General features: G+C 47.0%; 1 protein-coding gene and 1 long non-coding RNA gene across 3 annotated transcripts in view; one reads left to right on the top strand and one right to left on the bottom strand.

Moving 5' to 3' along the window:
* Positions 1-2,267: 2,267 nt before the first annotated feature.
* Positions 2,268-19,194, bottom strand: part of LOC110379041 (tyrosine-protein phosphatase 10D-like) — a 39,142-nt gene continuing 22,215 nt past the window's right edge. The window contains exons 5-20 of one of the 2 annotated variants that reach the window (XM_049841061.2): positions 17,477-17,580; positions 17,126-17,397; positions 16,847-17,046; positions 16,670-16,767; positions 14,991-15,314; positions 14,612-14,917; positions 13,824-13,938; positions 12,788-13,066; positions 12,629-12,708; positions 11,694-11,916; positions 10,217-10,377; positions 9,813-10,104; positions 7,512-8,039; positions 3,906-4,107; positions 2,842-3,683; positions 2,268-2,516 (exon numbers count right to left, since the gene is read on the bottom strand). In XM_049841061.2, the coding sequence (XP_049697018.2) occupies positions 2,485-2,516; positions 2,842-3,683; positions 3,906-4,107; positions 7,512-8,039; positions 9,813-10,104; positions 10,217-10,377; positions 11,694-11,916; positions 12,629-12,708; positions 12,788-13,066; positions 13,824-13,938; positions 14,612-14,917; positions 14,991-15,314; positions 16,670-16,767; positions 16,847-17,046; positions 17,126-17,397; positions 17,477-17,580 (4,058 nt within the window). In that variant the 3' untranslated portion in view covers positions 2,268-2,484. Of the gene's footprint in view, positions 2,517-2,584; positions 2,634-2,841; positions 3,684-3,905; positions 4,108-7,511; positions 8,040-9,812; positions 10,105-10,216; positions 10,378-11,693; positions 11,917-12,628; positions 12,709-12,787; positions 13,067-13,823; positions 13,939-14,611; positions 14,918-14,990; positions 15,315-16,669; positions 16,768-16,846; positions 17,047-17,125; positions 17,398-17,476; positions 17,581-19,194 lie in introns of those variants that run through there. The other variant, XM_064036611.1, reaches the window with a different exon arrangement.
* LOC135117395 (uncharacterized) lies at positions 3,988-7,308 on the top strand. Its single transcript, XR_010276874.1, has 2 exons — positions 3,988-4,123; positions 4,717-7,308. It is a non-coding gene; the product is annotated as an uncharacterized LOC135117395 (long non-coding RNA).

The following is a 19,194-nucleotide window of genomic DNA, read 5'->3' as shown; positions in this document are numbered from 1 at the left end:
AACCCGCATAAAACGCCATAATTAAACTCTTTAAAAAAATACAATTATTTACAATCGTTTTCAAGCTATTCATAAGAAAGTGAAATATGGTATAACCAACTTACTGCGACTAATTACTACTGACTTTTTTTTCCCGCTGTGGTTTAGCAGTGTCAGACTGTTAGTGACTTGTGACTTAAACCCACTGGGGTTTGCTGAATCTCTTCGAGGAGCGCGTGGAACAACGCGGACTGCCGTAACGGTCTCGTGTCGAAGAGATTCAGCGAGAGACGGAAGGACGATGAGCCACCCGAAACTCACCTCACTGATGACCCACGCCTTAGATGGCCGGGAGATGTCACTCGACAATCGGCGCCCGTGGTGTCTTCCACGTCCATGGCAGCAGCTGGGATGAAAGTGTGAACTTTCTCTAGTGTCTGCAGGAGACGACGACATCCCATTACCTCTCACCCCGGACCCGGGACCATGGCTTGAACCAGGGCCGGGTGCGAGAGGTTGCGCGGCCTATTGCCTCGGCGAGGACACGGCGGCGGTGCCCTTCCCAGGCAGGGCACACCTGGGGCCCGATTCTTCTGAGTTTATAATGTCAAAATTGAATCGCAATAGCAGTTTTAACCATATCGGGCATTCTGCTACTAATATAAGACCAATCGTATTTATTCCAACGACATTCGATTGGTCTGCCATTTTAGTGATTTTGGTCTATACGGTATTATAGTTTGCTCTACAATCATATTGCAATCGTAAATCATTTGCAGACAAAATGATTCATTATTAAATGACAGAAAAGGATAAAAACGTTTATTTCAAAGAAAAAATAGCGGAATGCCACATACGCTTCAATCGTAATTGAGTCGGGATTGGATCTCAGTCGAATGTGAATCGTATGTCGTCGCTTAAGTAAAATTAGGAGAATTGGGACTGTGTGGTTCACCTTCTCCGTGTCCTCCGGGCCGTTGGTATAGTGGCCCGAGCCACACCTCAAAGAGGGGACTTTTGTTTCGCTACTATTATGGCGTGCACCTGCACTGGGCTAACTAGCCATTTTCGAATTATATTAAGGTCAGCTACCAGACACTTTAGTTAACATGAAATTATAATCTTTACCTACTTCTTTTATTACATTATACAAATCTATGGAGATATTATATAAAATTGCTAGTTATGTGATTATTCTGTGTCAATTATCACTTTATCCAAATTGAGTACAGTCAACTTCAGGTCAGTGGTAACAGTTTTATAGGAAAATCGTACTTATTACTATCGAGTTAAGGTGCATGACAGTTACCACTGACGTGCGGTCCACCGTACCTAGATATTATAAATAATATCTAGCTAGATAATGTATATAATATGTAGACTTATTAATTTGGCTGTAACATATACCTACATGTTAAATTAAAAATTCAGTGTATGTATTATGATTATAACATAATATTCTAATTGGGGTGTTTGAAGGTAATTACGGTACATGTTGTATATGCGATTCAATTTTGACATTATTAACTTAGCTGAATCGGGCTCCTGCTATTGCGATTCGATTTTTATAAAAAATCCATGTATCTACATTGCTCATTTCCACAATGATATCTTCGCCCATTTAGCTTGCACATTTTTGGAGCTTGCATATGAAAGCAATAAAAAAGAGATAGGAAAAATAGTCTGTTTTTATTATTAAAAATTGCACAACATCGAATTGGATTAGTTGATGTAACATCAGAAAATTCGTCGCATTTATAATGCATAACACTCGCATTGTACAACATAAAAATCATTTTCATTACTTTTATAGTAGGTACGGGGAATGTTGACTTTAATATTTAAAATAAGATTTTGTTAATATAAAAAATAGCTACATCAGATAAACTGTCTGCGTTGCCGTGGCGTACGCAGCACGCGGCGCTGTCTCCCGCGGGAGCCTTGCTTGTGTTGTCTTCTCTTGTAGTAACCAGCTCACCGACACTTCTCTATACAATACTTATTCTACCTTTGAAGATATATAGTTTTTTTTTGTAACTATACCTTTATTAAATTGAGCACGAGGAAAATACTTTTAAAATACAGTTAAGTACAAATTGAGATTCATGAGATAATAATTGATATTCACAGCAATAATTGTGTGAATATAAAATTCTTATTTAAACTCTATTAACATGGATATCAAAATACGGTAATAAATAAAGTGTCTTCAATTGCGGCACTACAGTGCCTAATGCGCTCACTCTATGTGACATAACTGTCGACTCATTATATTGCTAAAGTAAAAGTAAAAAAATAACAAATTATTTATTCTTAATCTAGTTTACGATTTAACGATTGGTCCATTTAATTCATGTACATTTTTATAAAAATATTTTAGTAAAAAACTTAACACTACTGTATACAAACGATCTCATCGAGAAAATAAAACAGTTAAGTACAGTGTGCGTGACTGTCCCGGCAGCTATCCCGGCGGCTGTTCCGGCAGCTGTCCCGGCGGCCGCCTCACATGCCCGACTCCGCGATGCCCTCGTCGTCTGCAACAGAAACCCTGCGTCACTATACGCACACACACACCGCGACACACACTCGCATGCACACACACACGCTCACGTGCCGCCGCGTCGCGCCGCTCGTCCGCAGCTACCCTCCACCTAGCGTTCACACTCATATTTTAACCAGCAACACCATTATAAAACTAAAAATGACATTGAAATAGGATAGGAGAAAAACCACATAAAGAAATTATATGGTAGTGCAGGTGTAACACAGACAATGTAGGGGGATATGTGGAATAAGATCGAGAAGAGTGCGTGAGGTCGAGTGACGCGTGGGGCGGTGGGACGGTGGGAGCGCGTTTACCTTCGAAGGCGGCGTTGAGGTGGTGGTTGTGGTTGTTGTGCGGCGGCGCGGCCAGGTCCTGCCCCTCCAGCACGGCCACGAGGCACTGGTGGATGCAGATGTACTGCTGCTCCGTCTGCACCATCCAGACGCGCTCGCGCCGCATGGCGTGCACCATGCCGAACACGTCCAGGTACTCGGCGTGCGCCGCCAGCTGCTGCAGCGCCGTGTCCAGCGTGATGAAGGTGCCGGAGCGGCCCACGCCGGCGCTGCAGTGCACCACCACGGGCCGCGCGTCGGGCGGGCAGCGCTCGCGGAAGGCTCGCACGAAGCGGGCCAGCGCCGTGGGCGGCTCGGGCACGCCGAAGTCGGGCCACGTGGTGAAGTGGAAGTGCTTGAGCACGCGCTGCTCGGCGCCGCGCGACAGCATCAGCTCCGTCACGGTCCAGTCGGGGTAGCGCGACTCGTTGAGCGCCGTGACGGCGATGTCGCCGTAGTAGACGGGCCGCGTGTCGTAGGGCCAGTAGCGGTCGCACTTCTCGCGGCCCTTCTCGACGCAGCGCGTGAGCATGACGATGGCGCGCGAGCCCGACTCCCAGCACATGCGCCAGAAGTCGTCGCGTGTGCAGTGCAGCGGGCCCTGCGTGACGATGAACTCGCGCGGCGAGTTGTGCCCCGGCACGAAGTTGGCGTTGATGTAGTCGGAGCCCTCCTCGTCGTCGACGGGCTGCAGCTTGTAGCGCGAGTGGTCGTACGGCAGGATGTTGGTGAACCGGTTCTTGGGCCGGTTCACGGGCAGGTCGGCCGCCGTGCACGGCTGCTCGCGCCCCACGTGCTTCAGCTCCTCGAACTCCTCGCTGAACCTGCAAAGCGTTCAAATCGACGATAAAAGTATTTCATTATTGATATTTCTGGATGTATGAACACTTAAACTTTCTCATATTTCCATTTTATTTTTGCAATTAGAAAAAGGTGTTGCAAAATTATTAGTCAAATGATGATGTATAACAACAAAATTAATAATTATGTATTGATAGGCAGAGTAAAATGAATATGTGAGTGGAGGGCCAGACGTCGATACGCACCGGAAGTCGGAGTCGGCGGACATGAGGCGGTAGTGGTCGATGAAGTCGGCGACGCGCACGGGGCGCTGCGTGGCGCGCGGCGGGGCGGCGGGGGCAGCAGGCCGGGCTCGGCGGCGGCGCAGGGCCGCCAGCGCCCCCGCGCCGCCCGCCAGCGCCGCGCACCCCACGCACGCGCCCACGATCCACGCCGTGTTGTCCACCTCTGCGGCACACACGAGGTTATGTCCAGACTCTACTCACGATTTTACTTTATATCAAAAAGAGCTAATTCACTTCCTTGTGCCGGTCATAACTTAATTTGGTAAATGATCTCTGATATTACTGAAACGATCCATACTTCCGAGGGCTAGCCTGTATATTCATGTCAAATGAACATTTGGGTACGAATATAAGAAACATGTGTGGTGCCCACGGGAAACGTTTACACCACAGGAAATTTATTATTATATTTTAATCAATATCACCAATGTTCAGATTGTTGTGAATTATGTAACTTCACACTAAATTTTTTGGTCTAAAAGTAATATAGTCTAAAAGTAATATCAAGATTGTTTATCTTTATTAAGTGCCTAATCAAATGGAGTGCAGTTGAATAGTTTTCACATTCATTATATTATCAGGCTTAGATTATCTGTTGTGAACACCATTCAATGATAGCAAATATCATTTTCAAACCTATAGTTATGAAACAAAGATGTCCATTTCTTATGGGACTAATTTTCTTTTTGAATAATATTTTTCAAATTGTACAATCAGTGAGTAAGTATCAAAATGTGAACAACCTATAGCTTGCAAAATAAATTATTTGTAGGTATGTGGTGAAAGATGAAGGTGTAGTATGAAGCAAGTGGTGGCGTTGCCGACGACCGTCAACTCGTCACCTATGCTACTGCCAACGTGTAGTGACCAGCCCGCGCTGCAGCCGCGCCCGAGGCCGCCGCGACAGCGAGCGCACTGCACACAACCACTCGCCCGCCCATATGTGATACCACTGACTTTTATCGACCTACACATTATATTCACGCGATAACTCCAAGGCAGTGCATTAATGCTAATCATGTGAAGAGGGATGTCCCTTGCCGCAAAAAATGCTGCAGACTGGAACAGGGAATAACTCGGTGTTACTAGTACTAAGGCGGTACCGGGAGACTCAAATTACTCGGGTATAGCAATTCTTCAATGTTCATTCGCGGTGACAAGTGACGCGACATCATGATTGTTGCCTGAACTGTTATTTTAAACATCCCGTTAACTTTAGTTGACAAATAAAAGTATCTGTGAGTGTATGTAGTCATTAACTATTAGCTATGTAGTTGTTTTTCCTATAGAATATGGCCTACTACGTTACCCGGGATAGTCTGCACTAATGGGCACAATTAACAGCCCACCTTAATATTTCGTCACCCTGTTTGTTTAACTATGGCTAATGCACTGTTTTGTTTTTTTGTTAAGCAGGCACTATAGCAATAGATGAAAAACTTATACCTTTATTTTGATGCATACTATTTTGTCACCGAAGCATTGTTGCCATTGTGTTTCCGAATATACAAATCTTGTTCCTTTTAGTGAGAGTGGGTCAATACATATGTAGTTTAAATTAAATTTACAGTGACTGCAAGCTGTATCTAACTCTGAAAAACGATGCTGGGTACTGTCAATTCACAACATGAGATTTAAAGGAGACTGGTTCATATACCCGGGGACCAGGCCAAGGCCGTAATCGATCAGTTCGGCCCGATACGACCGCTTCCTGGTCAGACACAAGAAATGTTTTGCGCACTTACTGTAGCCCGAACACGGCTTTTTGATGTGAGAAATGTCAGATAGAGTGAACGCAACATAAGAAGAAGACTGGCAGAAAATAAGCTGAGAGCTGTTCGAGCACCGTAAAGCTAAACTTTTATTTGCGAGAGAATATGCTAATTGCACTATGGGAGAATGGAAGGACGTACCGCTTTAAATAAGAACAGAATAGTTGAATAGTCTTGTAGGTCTAGGCGGACGTCAGTGAGTTTATCAGCACCAAAACGAAAGATCTTCCATAACCACAACAGTGGATTACGAGGGAGGGTCCATAACGGTTTGGGGAGGTATGTCTTACGAGGCTCGTACGGACCTTGTTGAGTTCGGTAGGAGCAGTGTGAACGCTCAAAGATACATCAACATCATGCCATACCATGAGCACCATTTTTTGGAAACAACGTCCGATTAAAGCATTACAATGCCCGTTGCCATACAGCGAGATCGGAGACTGAGTAGTAGAGGTCGAGAGACAAGTTTCGTCATGGCTGGCACACAGACCTGATCTTAACCCAATGGAACACATTTGGGCCAGCCTTAATAGACGTCTCTGAGAAAGAGTCCCAGCCTCTATGATCTTAGGAGAGTTCAACACAGCTGGGGTAGACGAATGGGACAATATCTTAAACTTAGATTTTAATTGATTTTCTTATTTTTATTACTTTTGGAGTGTATCGCGTTCATTCGTGGACATTTGCACTGTTCGCAGAAATTATTTTAATGTCGTGCCGAGCGCGGCGTCAACCGCCGCTTATTCTGATACCATGTGTGCGGAAGAACTCGTGGCGAACGAGGTCCTGGCGTTCCTGTAGTACCAGCTGGACGTCATGGATGAGGTCAGTGTGACCCAAATATGCACCTCGAATTTCACCGAGGAGGAGATACGCAGCGCAAAGAAGCTGTTGTACGAGTCGCTGCAAATGGCAGACCGAATGCCGACCCGGAGGCAAGATGAAAAGGGAGAGAGGAGTCTCCAAGACACTATAAGGCTGTTAAAGGAAACCGACACGGACGTTGGCACGTCGTCCGGGTCGTTCGTGGCAAAGGATTTGCGGAAGCTGCTCCCGGTCACTTTCGATCACGTCGACGTCACCAGACCACGTGGAGAGAAGAAAGAAGAAGCCATCTAGCCGAAATCAATGCGGAACTGCGTTGACTGGTCCGAACATGCTGCTGCGCCCAGCAATACCGACGACGCAGCTGTATGTTTCGCGTTTACATCACTCCACGAAGGTCGAGGAGATCGTGGAGTATATACGAGTCAAGACGAACTGGACCTTAAGAGTCGCGAAGGTGCCGTTTTCCGGCGATTCCGCGGCGGGAGGCCACGCGACAACACGCAGTGCAACACGAGACCGCCTATTCGTGTCAACAAATAGACTTGACGATTGTTTTTAATTTGTATGTATTCGTTTATAATTATTTTAATGTTAATTGTTATTTGTGTATTGTATTTTCTATGGGCCCTAGTTGCCTGAATTAAAGGAATAAATAAATAAAATAAAAATATGTATTAGTGTATAATTGTTGTAATGTTAATTTATGTAGGTATTGTATATTCTATGGGCCCTAGTTGTCCGAATTAAGGGAATAAATAAATAAATATCCCCAGTAGGATATTCAGGATATCATACATGTCTCGGGAATATTCTAGCTTCCCAAAAGTCAGGAATTTTTCAAATTGGTTAAGAAGTTTCGAAGCCTTTACAAACAAATAAAAAAATATTTCCTCTTTATTATATAGTGTAGATGAGTGATACAGTCGTCGCGTAGACTGCGCACGTATAGGTGAGAGATAGCGAGTACCTGTGTAGACGACGGTGTAGCCGGTGTCGGTGAACTTGTCGGGCGCGGTGAAGGCGCGCAGCTTGACGTAGTACTTGGTGCCGGGCTTGAGCGGCCCGTTGCAGTAGATGCGGCCGCCCGCGTCGCAGCGCTCCGAGCCGATGGTGAACTCCTCGACGGGCGACGAGTGGAAGGGGTAGTAGGGCTCCGTGACCTGGTAGGGCGGCCACTCGGGCAGCGCGTGCACGTCGCGCCACGAGGGCAGGCGCGCCGGCGTGTCGTTGCGCGGCCGCTCCGCCAGCACCAGCGTGTAGGCCGTCACGTTGCCGTTGGCGGGCGAGAAGTAGTCGGCGCGGAAGCGCACGGCCACGGTGGAGGAGGAGCGGCGCAGCTCGTGCGGCGTGGCGTGCGCGGGCGGGCGCGGCGGCGGCCCGATGTCCTGGTGGCGGCTCAGCCGCGCCGCCGCGCCCGCGCCCGCGCCCGTCTCCGCGCGCACGCCGAACCAGTAGCCCGCGCCCGGCGCCAGCCCGCCCACCGACCCCGACCGCGCTGCGCACCACACCGTTACATCACTCTTTCATTCATACTCTACTCAGACACACTCATTTTATTCAATTACGTAATTTAATAACATGGCTTGAACTCAGCAAAAAAAAAGCCGGCCAAGAGAGTGTCGGGCTACGCTCAGTGTAGGATTCCGTAGCTGAGCATTTATCTAACCTCATCGACCCAATTAGGTACCTAATTAGGTAATACCCCATTGCAAAACTTTTTAGCGTCAGACTACTTGTAACGATTTAAAAAGGTGTTCAATTAAAAACCGGGACTTTCATGGAAAAACTCGTCATGACAAGATGGTCGGCCGACGCGCCAAGCGTTGCGTAATCGATCAATTCACGCAGATTTGATTTAGCTAAGAACTCTTACGAGTGGTTATGGTGGTGGTGGTAGTGTATTTTAGATTCCGTGAACTGATTGCATTTAATATGTAATTATTTTTACTTTGAAAAAGATTCGTTCAGATTATTGAAATATGAAACTAAGTTTAATGGACGTCATGCTCGGTACGAGATTTCACCTTTGTGACTCGGTGCTTCAAGTGTCAGTAGCATGGTCATGCATCCAAGACTTGCAAATCCGCAACATCTAAGTAGTTGTAGCCACTGTGGAGCAAGAGGACACGCGAAACAGGAGCGCTCCTCAAAGGAAGAACCGCCGATTTTTCCTAGAGTCTTTATTAAGCTCTACTTTTGAGTTTATTATTTAACACGCTTACATAAGCTTCACTTGTAACTACACTCAGCTGCACGGAATGTTTTCATGTTTAGTTTAAAAAGTTGAATTTAAAAGTTAATGGTGATTATTCCGCCAAAGGACTCTTTTTTTCTAACTCAAGGAAACTTAATTAAAATCCTCACAATTACGTTGTTTGTAAATTAAACAATTTAAAAATAAAAATTCAGATTTTTCATTTAAATAATGGTTATAAAGGCTCAAATCTGCCTGGGCCAGATTCGGTGCCGCTGAGTATATGTATGTAAGAAAATCTTCGAATCTTAATTTGACCCACTTCCCGGTCTTGGATCAGGTTGAAATTTTGCACACGCTAAGAGTTCCGCTGACAATACGTTTTTTTTATGTTTTTTGCTATCATGCGATCGGTCTCGCGACCATAAGCAGATGTTTGAATGAACGGATTTATATTTGTAGACACATAACCCAAGTCGAGTTGTCTTTCTTTGCTTTTTTTGAAGTTAGTTATGTGATGAATGACAATTCGTGACTAGCTAAGAATCGTCAGTACAGATCCAATATGGCGGGTCCCCAAGATGGCGCACTGGCTGTTACAAATCCACCCCCATGACATGGGTATCAAATGAAAGGGTTTGACGAAAAAGTATACCTACGTTTTGTCCAAAAAGAGAACATAAACCTCCACGCTCTCTTTCATCAAACTAATTGTCTAAATTATTTTTAGATTTATTAAAAGCGTGTTTTTTAGATTTTTTTACCATTTTTTTTTAAAGTGATGTATGTGTTATACCTCTGGTAACATAGTCTATCTTTTCTATATTTGAATGATATATGTCATTTGCATGGGTTGACAATGTTATTGGCTACATATAATTATTTATTGTACCTATATTTTTTATTTCTTTTAAATACGTTGTATGTATATATTGGTACCAAATTTCAGATTTCTAGTGCACTAAAAGGCACTAAAAGTTAACTGGACGGTCGGACGGACAGAGAAACATGGCAAAACTATAATGGTTCCTATGGTTGTCTACGGAATCCTTAAAAAAAATGAAGGGAGCTTACCGTCCGGCGGAAACTCGATGGTAGTGATGCGGTCGGGGTCACTCTGCGGCGCGTACTCGAGCAGGAAGCGGCGCAGCACGCCGTTAGCGGCGGCGGCGTCCAGCTCCCAGGCGAACGTGACGCTGCCGGGCTCGGCCGCCAGCACGCGGAACCGCGCGGGCGCGGGCGGCGCCGCCTCGCGCGTCGCCACCGCCGCCGAGTGTGCGCCCGACTTAGTGCGCAGCGCGCCGCCGCGCCCCGCCCACACCACCACGGTGAACGTGTACAGCGCGTGCGGCCGCAACGCCCCCACCTGCGCAACACACGCTACACTACTGCTCGCCCCCCACGCCGCCACGGTGCACGTGTGCAGCGCGTCACCTGCGCTACACACGCTGCACTACCGGTACAAGTGTCGCACTGACCGTGATGCCGAGCTCCTCCGTGGTGAGCGTGAGCAGCTGGTCGGTGCCGTTGAGGTACTGCACCTCGAAGTCGGTGTAGTCGCCGGCCGGCCGGTCCCACGCCAGCGTGATGTCGCGGGCGCCGATCTCCGTCGCGTTCAGTTGCGTGATCGGCCGCGGGTCTGCGCAAACACACAACCGTTATGTTTCACACACATGCCATTATAATTTAAAAAAAAACATCTAACATTAAACACAGATAAAACAAATAACATTTTATTTTCGATGACAAATACAAACATGACAATAACCTGAACATTCACGTATTTAACAACTGCACGTATGCCTATTATAAAATTCGCTGATAAAGATATATGGCGCTAACTCATTTCTGCATGTGTGGCTTCCCTGGCTATTAAACGACTCTCTTCTCTTTTCGGACTGTATAGATTTGCAGTTTACCTTTCAGTAGCATTTTATAACTTTATCAGCCTATATACAATAGAAGTATATAAGTAATATCAGTAAAGTTGTCAGATGAAAGAATTACTTACATTTAAAGGGATATAATACATTTTCCTCAACCAGCGACCCCACATAGCCCCCATCTTACATAGGTGTACCTTACCTTGTAACCCAACCACAATCTATCTATCTATATGTATAAATTAAAATGAATTGTTGTTCGTTAGTCTGATTAAAACTCGAGAACGGCTGGGCCGATTGAGCTGATTTTGGTTTTAAAATGTTTGTCGTAGTCCAGGGTAGGTCTAAACGGTGAGCAAATAAGGAAAAATTGCGAGTAAGATTCCCGGGATGGGAGTGATTAGACAAAAACCAACTTACGGAATGCCTCAGAACCACAAAAGGTACTAGGACAGCATAATTCACCGGAGTATAAGCATACCAATAACGAAATTTCGATGCAACTGCTGCCCATGTACCAGGGTAGCATAACTTATATGAGTATACCAATACCAAGTGTAGACGCTACTGCTCACCATTTACCAGGGCAGCAAAAAATACACCGGGCGCGGGTAAAACCGCGGGAAACGGCTAGTTTTATATATTTTTTAAGCTCATGTCCGGGTTACTGGGTTGATAAGGTCAGTTAGGCAGTCGCTTCTTGTAAAACTCTGGGTACCTACTCAGCTGCACCTGGTTGGACTGGAAGCAGGTGAAAGTCCTATCAATAAAACGAGTCCACCGGATTTTATGAAGTTCCCCTGATAGTTCACCTGGGTCAGATGACCAGGACGGACGTGTAGAATATGATCTGATTGATTTTTAATTAATTCGTGTACTCTTTGATAACAATTTTTTAAAAGTAATAAATAACACTTAAGTTGTTTGATAAAGGATATAATAATTACTTAGATTGTTTGTGGAGATTTTAATTTAAAATATCAATTTCGTATGATGTCGGGAATGTAGTGAATAATGAAATAGTAAAGTTTGAATGATCGTATAGGACGTAGTGCGGTCGGGTGATACTGACAGAGGCGGGTCTGGCGCTGCATGGGGTGCGAGGTGACGTTGCGCGAGACGGTCCACATGGTGACGTTGTAGAGGCGGCCCGGCACCAGGTCGGCGAACTCCACGGTCTGCGGCGCGGCGGCCGGCAGCTCGCGCAGCTCGGGCGCCGAGCCCGCGCCCTCCAGGCGGAAGCGGTACGCGTCGAAGCGCGTCACCGCCTCGGGGGTGCGCGTGAACGTCACCTTCTGCGGACCGACACGTCGTTACGCGCGATGCCACCGAACCGAATACATCTTTTACCACTTATACGACTGCTAAATAAAATTCTTTTCACTAAATAGCTATGATCACTTGAAAATTAAAAAAAAGTTTAATTACATAGCATCGCCAAGTTATAAAAACTAAAAGACATAATCATAGTCGTGCAAGTCATGCAAAGCGGGTACGACAAGATAGGTACACGCCGGGCCGTCGGCATCGCTAAGTTCATGCAACACAGTGCGGAGGCTCGGCCGGATACATTGTACTAACTTTTGGGATCCTTATCCAAACCCGGCTTCCGATTGCTTGTAACCATTTAATATAAAGTTAATTGCAGTAGAAAAGAATTAAGTTTTAACTTCAGTTGTATTATTAATGAGCGGAGATGCCATAAAGTAGGTCCGACGCCATCTTCTAATTCAAAAATGGACGGCGGACGAGACCAAAACGATTTACGAGTGAACTAATGAGGGATTCGGATACCTTGGAATTGAGAGTTCTGTCGAAGTTTTCGTTTTACAATCAATCAGCGGGTTTTAAAGAAGGCATAACTAGTAACGTTCCTCGTTCCTAGAACACCCGCATTTTGGCGACGCTACTTTTTGAGGGGATTTTCCGCTTATTTATGACATCTCCGCTCTTAATGTTGTTCTCGAAGGCGGCAATAAGTGGTGTCATAGCAAGAGTGAGACTCACGAGCGTGGTGGTGAGCGTGTCGTTGTCGTCGCCGCTGTCCTTCTGGTTCACGATCGTCATCTCCGACTGGATGAGAGGACCTGCCACACAATCAATACGAGTTGGAAAAGTGCATCGGGGCGTTCTCGGAGCAGAAGGGCCTCGTGCGGCGATACTGACGCGTGCGGGTCTCCATGGTGAACAGGTCGCTGGTGAGGTTGTAGGAGTGCGCGGCGATGGCCAGCGTGTAGCCGCGGCCCGGCTCCAGCCCCGCCAGCGCCGCGCGGACGGTCCGCGCGGCGGCGGGCGCGGACAGGTTGCGCGCGCCGGCCGCGCCGCCCGCCTCGGTGGGCCACCAGCGCAGCGAGTACCACTCCACGCGCCCGCCCGGCACGGGCCACTCCAGCGTCATGTTGCGCGTGTCCACCAGCTGCTCCACGTTGCTCACCGGGTTGGGCCCTGCATCGCGACATACCGTTACTTATCGCTGTCTGTCTACTCTACTCTATTCTCGCTATGGTACGTCTGACGTTTCGTTCCTTAGACTATATAAAAGCCATGAATTAAAAAAAGGAGACGATCAAAACTGGACCTTTATTGCAAAGTAATTTGAACAGCAATATGATATACCTCATTTGAAAGCTTATTTTTTATGCTACTCGATTGCAATTAAATGTGATATTTTCAGCCGACGGTTTATGTAAAACACTGAAAAATTGGTGAGTAAAACAAAATGCACTTTTTTCATTTAATCGTTTATTCTTTCAACTTCCTTTTAAGTTGGAACGGCTTCTGAAGTGCGTATCGCACGTTTTCCACATTCATAGTCGGCAGCGGATGAAGTGTAAATCTGGAAGGTGTCCACACTATTTGGATTGATGGACGCATCGTCAATGCCTACCTTTATCTGAATATTTAAAGTTGGAACACTAATTAGCTGTATATATATACATATTAGTACTGTTACTGCCTTTTTATCGTCCCACTGCTGGGCACAAGCCTCCTCTCACATGGAGAAGGATAGCACATAAGACATATTAGTAACTCAATTGAAAATAAGCCGACATTTATAATAAATAGTAGCCCGTACTTCCTTTCATATGTAACTAAATAAAACTAATAGGTAATTTCTTGTTTGATTTTTATTTGAAGCGCATAAAACTGACATCGAAATGTTGCAAAGAATATTGTTAGAATGTGCAGAGTCGCTACATACGGACGGTGTGCTCCTCGTGCAGCGGGTGGTCGCTCTCGACGCTGTCGCCGTCCGCGTCCTCGCTCAGCGTGTCCAGCCGGATGATGTAGTGCTCGCCGTGCGTCATGTTGCTGATCTGCGCACACACGAGCCCGCGTCATCGTCTGCCCGACTAAATACCCCTTGATAACACTGCTTGTTGAACTTTCTGCTTTCTGACTACCCATAACGACTGCGAAGATGATCAAATCATAGCCGGGACCTATAGTCTATCGTGCTTTTCGAAACACTGAAGAACTCGTCACGACCCATCCATGGACGAACAGCGTCGAGCGCTGTTTAATTTTATAATTTACTAGCTGTTGCCCGCGACTTCGTCTGCGTGAGCAATATAGAATTTCCAATTTCGTTTAATTAATCATTCATTGCTCAACCCCCCTAGGTGATAGCGTGATAATATTATAGCCTATGTGTTGAACCGGCCCCCAGGTAAAAGTCATGCAAAATTTGATTTAAATCCATACAGTACTTTTTGAGTTTATCCGGGACAAACATACATACAGACAAAAATTCTAAAAACTACATATTTGGGTTCAGAATCGATTATGGATCACCCCCCAAGTATTCTTTTAAAAAAATATTCAATGTACAGTTTTGACTTTCCTATCGTTTTATTATATGTATAGATAACAAACGAAATGTTCGATACCAAAACATTGTTGTATGAATAAAATTTTCTAATAATGTAGTGTACCCAAACTTTAGTTTTTTTCTTGTGTTGTTCATGAAAGAGTATCGTGTATCCGTACCTCAGCGGAGGAGGCGCTGGGCGGCAGCGGGTCGAGCGCCAGCCAGCGCGGGTCGGCGCGCGTGCGGTAGCGCAGCACGAAGCCGCCCAGCGCCGACGCCGCCCGCGCCGGCCCCGCCCACTCCACCGTCACGCTGTTGGACGTCACGCGCTCCACGCGCAGCCACAGCGCCGGCAGCGGCCGCACCGGCTTCAGCAGCGAGTGCCGCTCGCTCACCAGCCCGTAGCTCACGGCCGCCACCTGGATCTCGTACACGGCGCCCGGGAACAGGTCCTCCAGCGTCGCGCTCGTCTCCGTCGTCTCCAACTGCGGGCGAGGGCCGGGTGAGTACGGAGGCCGAGCGGGATCGATCGCTAGCGCTAGAGGAGGCGAGACGCACGGTTCGGAAGTCGGCGTCGGCGGCGGCGGGCGCGGGCTGGCGGCGGCGGTAGCGCAGCTCGTAGGCGTCCTGGCGCGAGGTGACGTCGGAGCGCCAGGCCAGGCGCAGGCGGCGCGGCTCGGCGCGCGCGGGCAGCAGCACGGGCGCCAGCGGCCGCGTGGCCAGCGCGGCGGCGCGCGGCGCGGAGGAGACGCCGCGCGACACGGCGCTGACGAGCACGGAGTAGTTGCGGCCCGGCAGCAGCGCGCGCAGCTGCACGCGCGGCTCGCCGGTGCTGAGCGCGCTGCTGTCGTCGCGCGACGGGCCCGCCTCGTGGTACGACACCTGTGCGTATCTACTGTTTCATGTGTGTGACCTCCGTAATGTTCCGAATGGTTATTATGATCGTTATTTGATTTAATGGCAATCGGTTAATTAATGCGATAGTAAAACATGGACGGTGGTAAAAAATAATTGATCGGTTATTTTATCACAGAATGTCAATTCTTAAAATAATTGTTCAGTCCAATAAACGAATGAGCAGTTAAAATGAAGGAACGAGCAGTTCTATAAATAGTTCGGCAAATTATAGGAAGAAATTGTAGAACCCGAAATCAAAACCTTACTTATAGCCATTTTATACGATACAAATAAAAAAACGAATATTTACATTTTAATATCCCAAATATACTCACAATTTTTTAAATTAAATATAAAAAACTGTGAGTTTAATAATAAAATAGCTTTGAATATTGTTGCGGATTTGAAACGCAATCGAGTGGTTTTTATTTAAACTTATAACTATGTAGTGTTTTCTTATTTTATTTTACCACTTCATTATTTATACAATTGCTAATAATGAGATTTCTTACTGCCTAATTCTGATTTACTACTGCCCGCACGTTCAGTCATTTTTACCGCTCAAATATTTATTCACTGATCCATTTCATTAAATTTTATTACTTACTCATTTTAGTTTTTGTAATTGAGCCATGTTTAACTTTCAAAAACTGCTATTTATAAATGCCTCATAAAATCAAATGGCAAACCGAGTCCCTTAAGGTTTTTCACCTATAAAGAGTTTTTTTTGTTTATTGGTAACAATTACATAAAATATTAGGACAACAGACAATAGTCACAATCCTATCGGGGTAACATACTTTAGAACGTCCAGGCTCCTGACCACGCAGGAGGTGATAGCCAAGATGCCCTGGAGAAGGTAGGTCAGCGCCTTGTTGTAGGTTAATGTAACGTACGTGTGATCAGTTACCAGAACTAACGAGTCGTTCGGGTTCCTTGTTTTATCAAAACCAATCTGTCAAAGATTGATTTTGAAGTAGTCTTGTTTGATTGGTGATTTTATTTTGAAAATAATGGGCGAGTTCTACATATATGTATAGGGCTTGTGAGGGCGGGAGCTAGTGAATTTTCACCCGCATTTTTGCGCGCTACTTTCTTAAGAGTTTTGAGTATAGTCGGCTAAGGCGGATGTTCTCTCCAAGGTGATCAACATTGAAGTGCAAGCGCATTGCGCAGACACAGTTATAGGCTATTACCGCACTGCTTAAGCCCGATGGGACAGCTATCTGGCACGACTGGAAAGATATCGCGATCAGAACCTACATTTAAGTGCACTTCGATGCACGATATTAGGAATCTGTGATGTTTTACAACGAGAACAGAGAGATAGATAGCGTCACCTTGTACTCGTCCTGCGTGCTGCCGGGCGCGGGCGACCACCACACGTCGGCGCCCTCGGCCGCCAGCCGCCACGCCAGCCCGCGCACTGCCAGCGGCTCTGCGGACAGGCGAGGGGACAGGTGAGCGAGGCGCGGGGAGCGGGAGGCGGGGGGCGGGGGCGGGGGCGCGGCACTTACTGAGCGTGAGGTCGCACGTGGCGGGCCACGACGTCACCTTGCCGGACATGGTCTTGACGGTGACGGTGTAGGGCGCGCCCGGCTCCAGCCCGTCGAACGAGCAGGCGGGCGTGTCGTTGCGCGCGCGCACCACCGGCGCCAGGCGCCGCCCGCCGCTGGCGCCCAGCCCGCTCACCGACACCTGGTACTTCTCGAACTCGCTGGCGACACAACACGCACGTCACGGGACTGTCGCATCCTGCTCACGACGGAAGTCATTAGTGGCGGTCGCGCGAGTACCTCTCCTCGAGCGGGGGCAGCCAGGTGACCCTGAAGGAGGTCTCCTTGAGGTCGGCGAGGGGCACGGTGACGTTGCGCGGCCGCAGCGGCACGGTGCGGTACTGCGCGGTGGTGGGCGCGGAGATCTCGGGCTCCGACACGGTTTGCACGGAGATGTTATAGGCGCGGCCCGGCACCAGTCCCTTGAAGGCGGCCTGCGCCGGGCCCGGGGGCTCGCCCTCCTTCTCCACGTAGAGCTCCGAGTCCCGCGCGTCCGGCGGCACGATCGACACCTGTGCGACAGACAGCGTACAACACGTATATCGCAAGGAGCCATGGTCCATGGTCGAGTATGTGGCGGCGAGCGGTTACCTTGTAATGCGTGTAGGCGCCGGGCGGGTAGGGCGGCTGCCACAGCACCAGCAGCGTGGTCTCGTTGCGGAACCACACGATGAACTTGCCCGGCGTGTTGGGCTCTGCGGGGAGGCGCACGTCACAACACAGACACCACACGACACACCACTACATCGAGCCGGCGGCGTGCCGAGCGACTCGCACACTGTGCGCGTGCCTGTCTGCTATTCTTACATTTATCAGTCTTTAGCCCGCGACAAGTATGCAAGTCGCTCGGCATTCCACGTTACTGACAAATAACAATAAAAAAAACAGATTATAGGCATGATGTAGGGGTTGTAAGCGCCTACACTTGGATGATAGTTGATAGGTTGACTGCTTCTCGTTGATATAGACAGGAAGATCGTGTAGAAATGATAAAATAACACAAACTTCTGTGACGATAGTATATTGATACAAAATGATAAGGTGCAGTGATATAAAATGCTAATGCTACAGTTTAAATAGTCATACAAAAGTGCTGACACGCGCCGCGACAGTAATTATGTATATAAAATAAAATTAAACCTGTACAGTTGTCTGTACATGCTGCCGAGGGCGCGAAGAAAGAAATAACATGATATAAATTATAAACAAATTAAATAAACAGCAAGTTAAAAAATGTCAACTTAATACTAATTACATAAACCATCTAACTATCACTCAAAGGAATATCGAACTTAATTGAATGCAAGTTAGGGGTCGATCTGCTCTCGGTGATCCTTCGCGGTGTAGGCTGCGGCTTCGTGGTCAGCTGTACTGCTGCTGATTCTAATCTTGACTCCAATGCCGGCTTCTGAGTCCGTCTTCTTCGGATCCAGAGGATAAGTATGATAAAGCCCGTGAGGATCGCTCCGGCCACCAGCGAGTAGAGCACGCTATACTGATGCACGTCGTGGACGCTCAGCGCTTGAGTTGATTGTTCCTTGAGATCCTCTATGTCTGATTTCAACTGGCTCCACATTGAATGATGATCCTCGGGTACAAAGGTATCCATCGAGGGGATGCTGGTATTGACTATCTCGTTAACAACAGACATCTGTGGAAGCTCCATCTCTTCGGTATGATGGTCCACGTGATTGATGAAGTTCTTGTGAGAGTAAATCTTGAAAGAATCTCCCTTAAGTGTGCATCCTGGACATAGAGTGATAATTCCGTTGCCTGATAAAGACTTCACTTCCGTATTCCGTATGCTAAAATGCGGACAGTGCATTGCTGACAACATTGATACAGCCAGTCGTTCGGGCGCCGTAACTTGATCCACTTATTTTCGCACGTCGACTGTTTCTGTATACAGGCTGATGTGATTATTCCATTGATTTTAATATCGCAAATAGATTGCTTTTCTCTAATTTCATAGATTGGCTTATCAATGGAACATAATATCTTCTCTGGACTTGGATGAAGGCACTGCAACAGGTCGTTTTCTGTGAAGAATAAAACCAAGTCCTTCCTCAAATTAAATGCTAAATATGGATAAGTCGATGTAATTTGATAGCCTTTTCCTGATTCTTCTCTTTGTAGAGGGATGATCTTATCCAGTTCATATTTCTCTGTGGTAACAAGAGGAATCTTGATCTCCATGATAAGATAGTCTTTATATACTCGAGCAAATACTCGCAGTAATTTATAAAGACTTCGGACACTTGACTTGTCTAGTGGCACATTGAGATCATCCTGTATCTCCCGGTTTATGA

Source organism: Helicoverpa armigera, chromosome 10, assembly GCF_030705265.1.
Source record: "Helicoverpa armigera isolate CAAS_96S chromosome 10, ASM3070526v1, whole genome shotgun sequence".
NCBI classification, from domain to species: Eukaryota; Metazoa; Arthropoda; class Insecta; order Lepidoptera; family Noctuidae; genus Helicoverpa; species Helicoverpa armigera.
The sequence above is the reverse complement of the archived record's forward strand: the minus strand, read 5'-3'. Positions and strand labels throughout refer to the sequence as shown.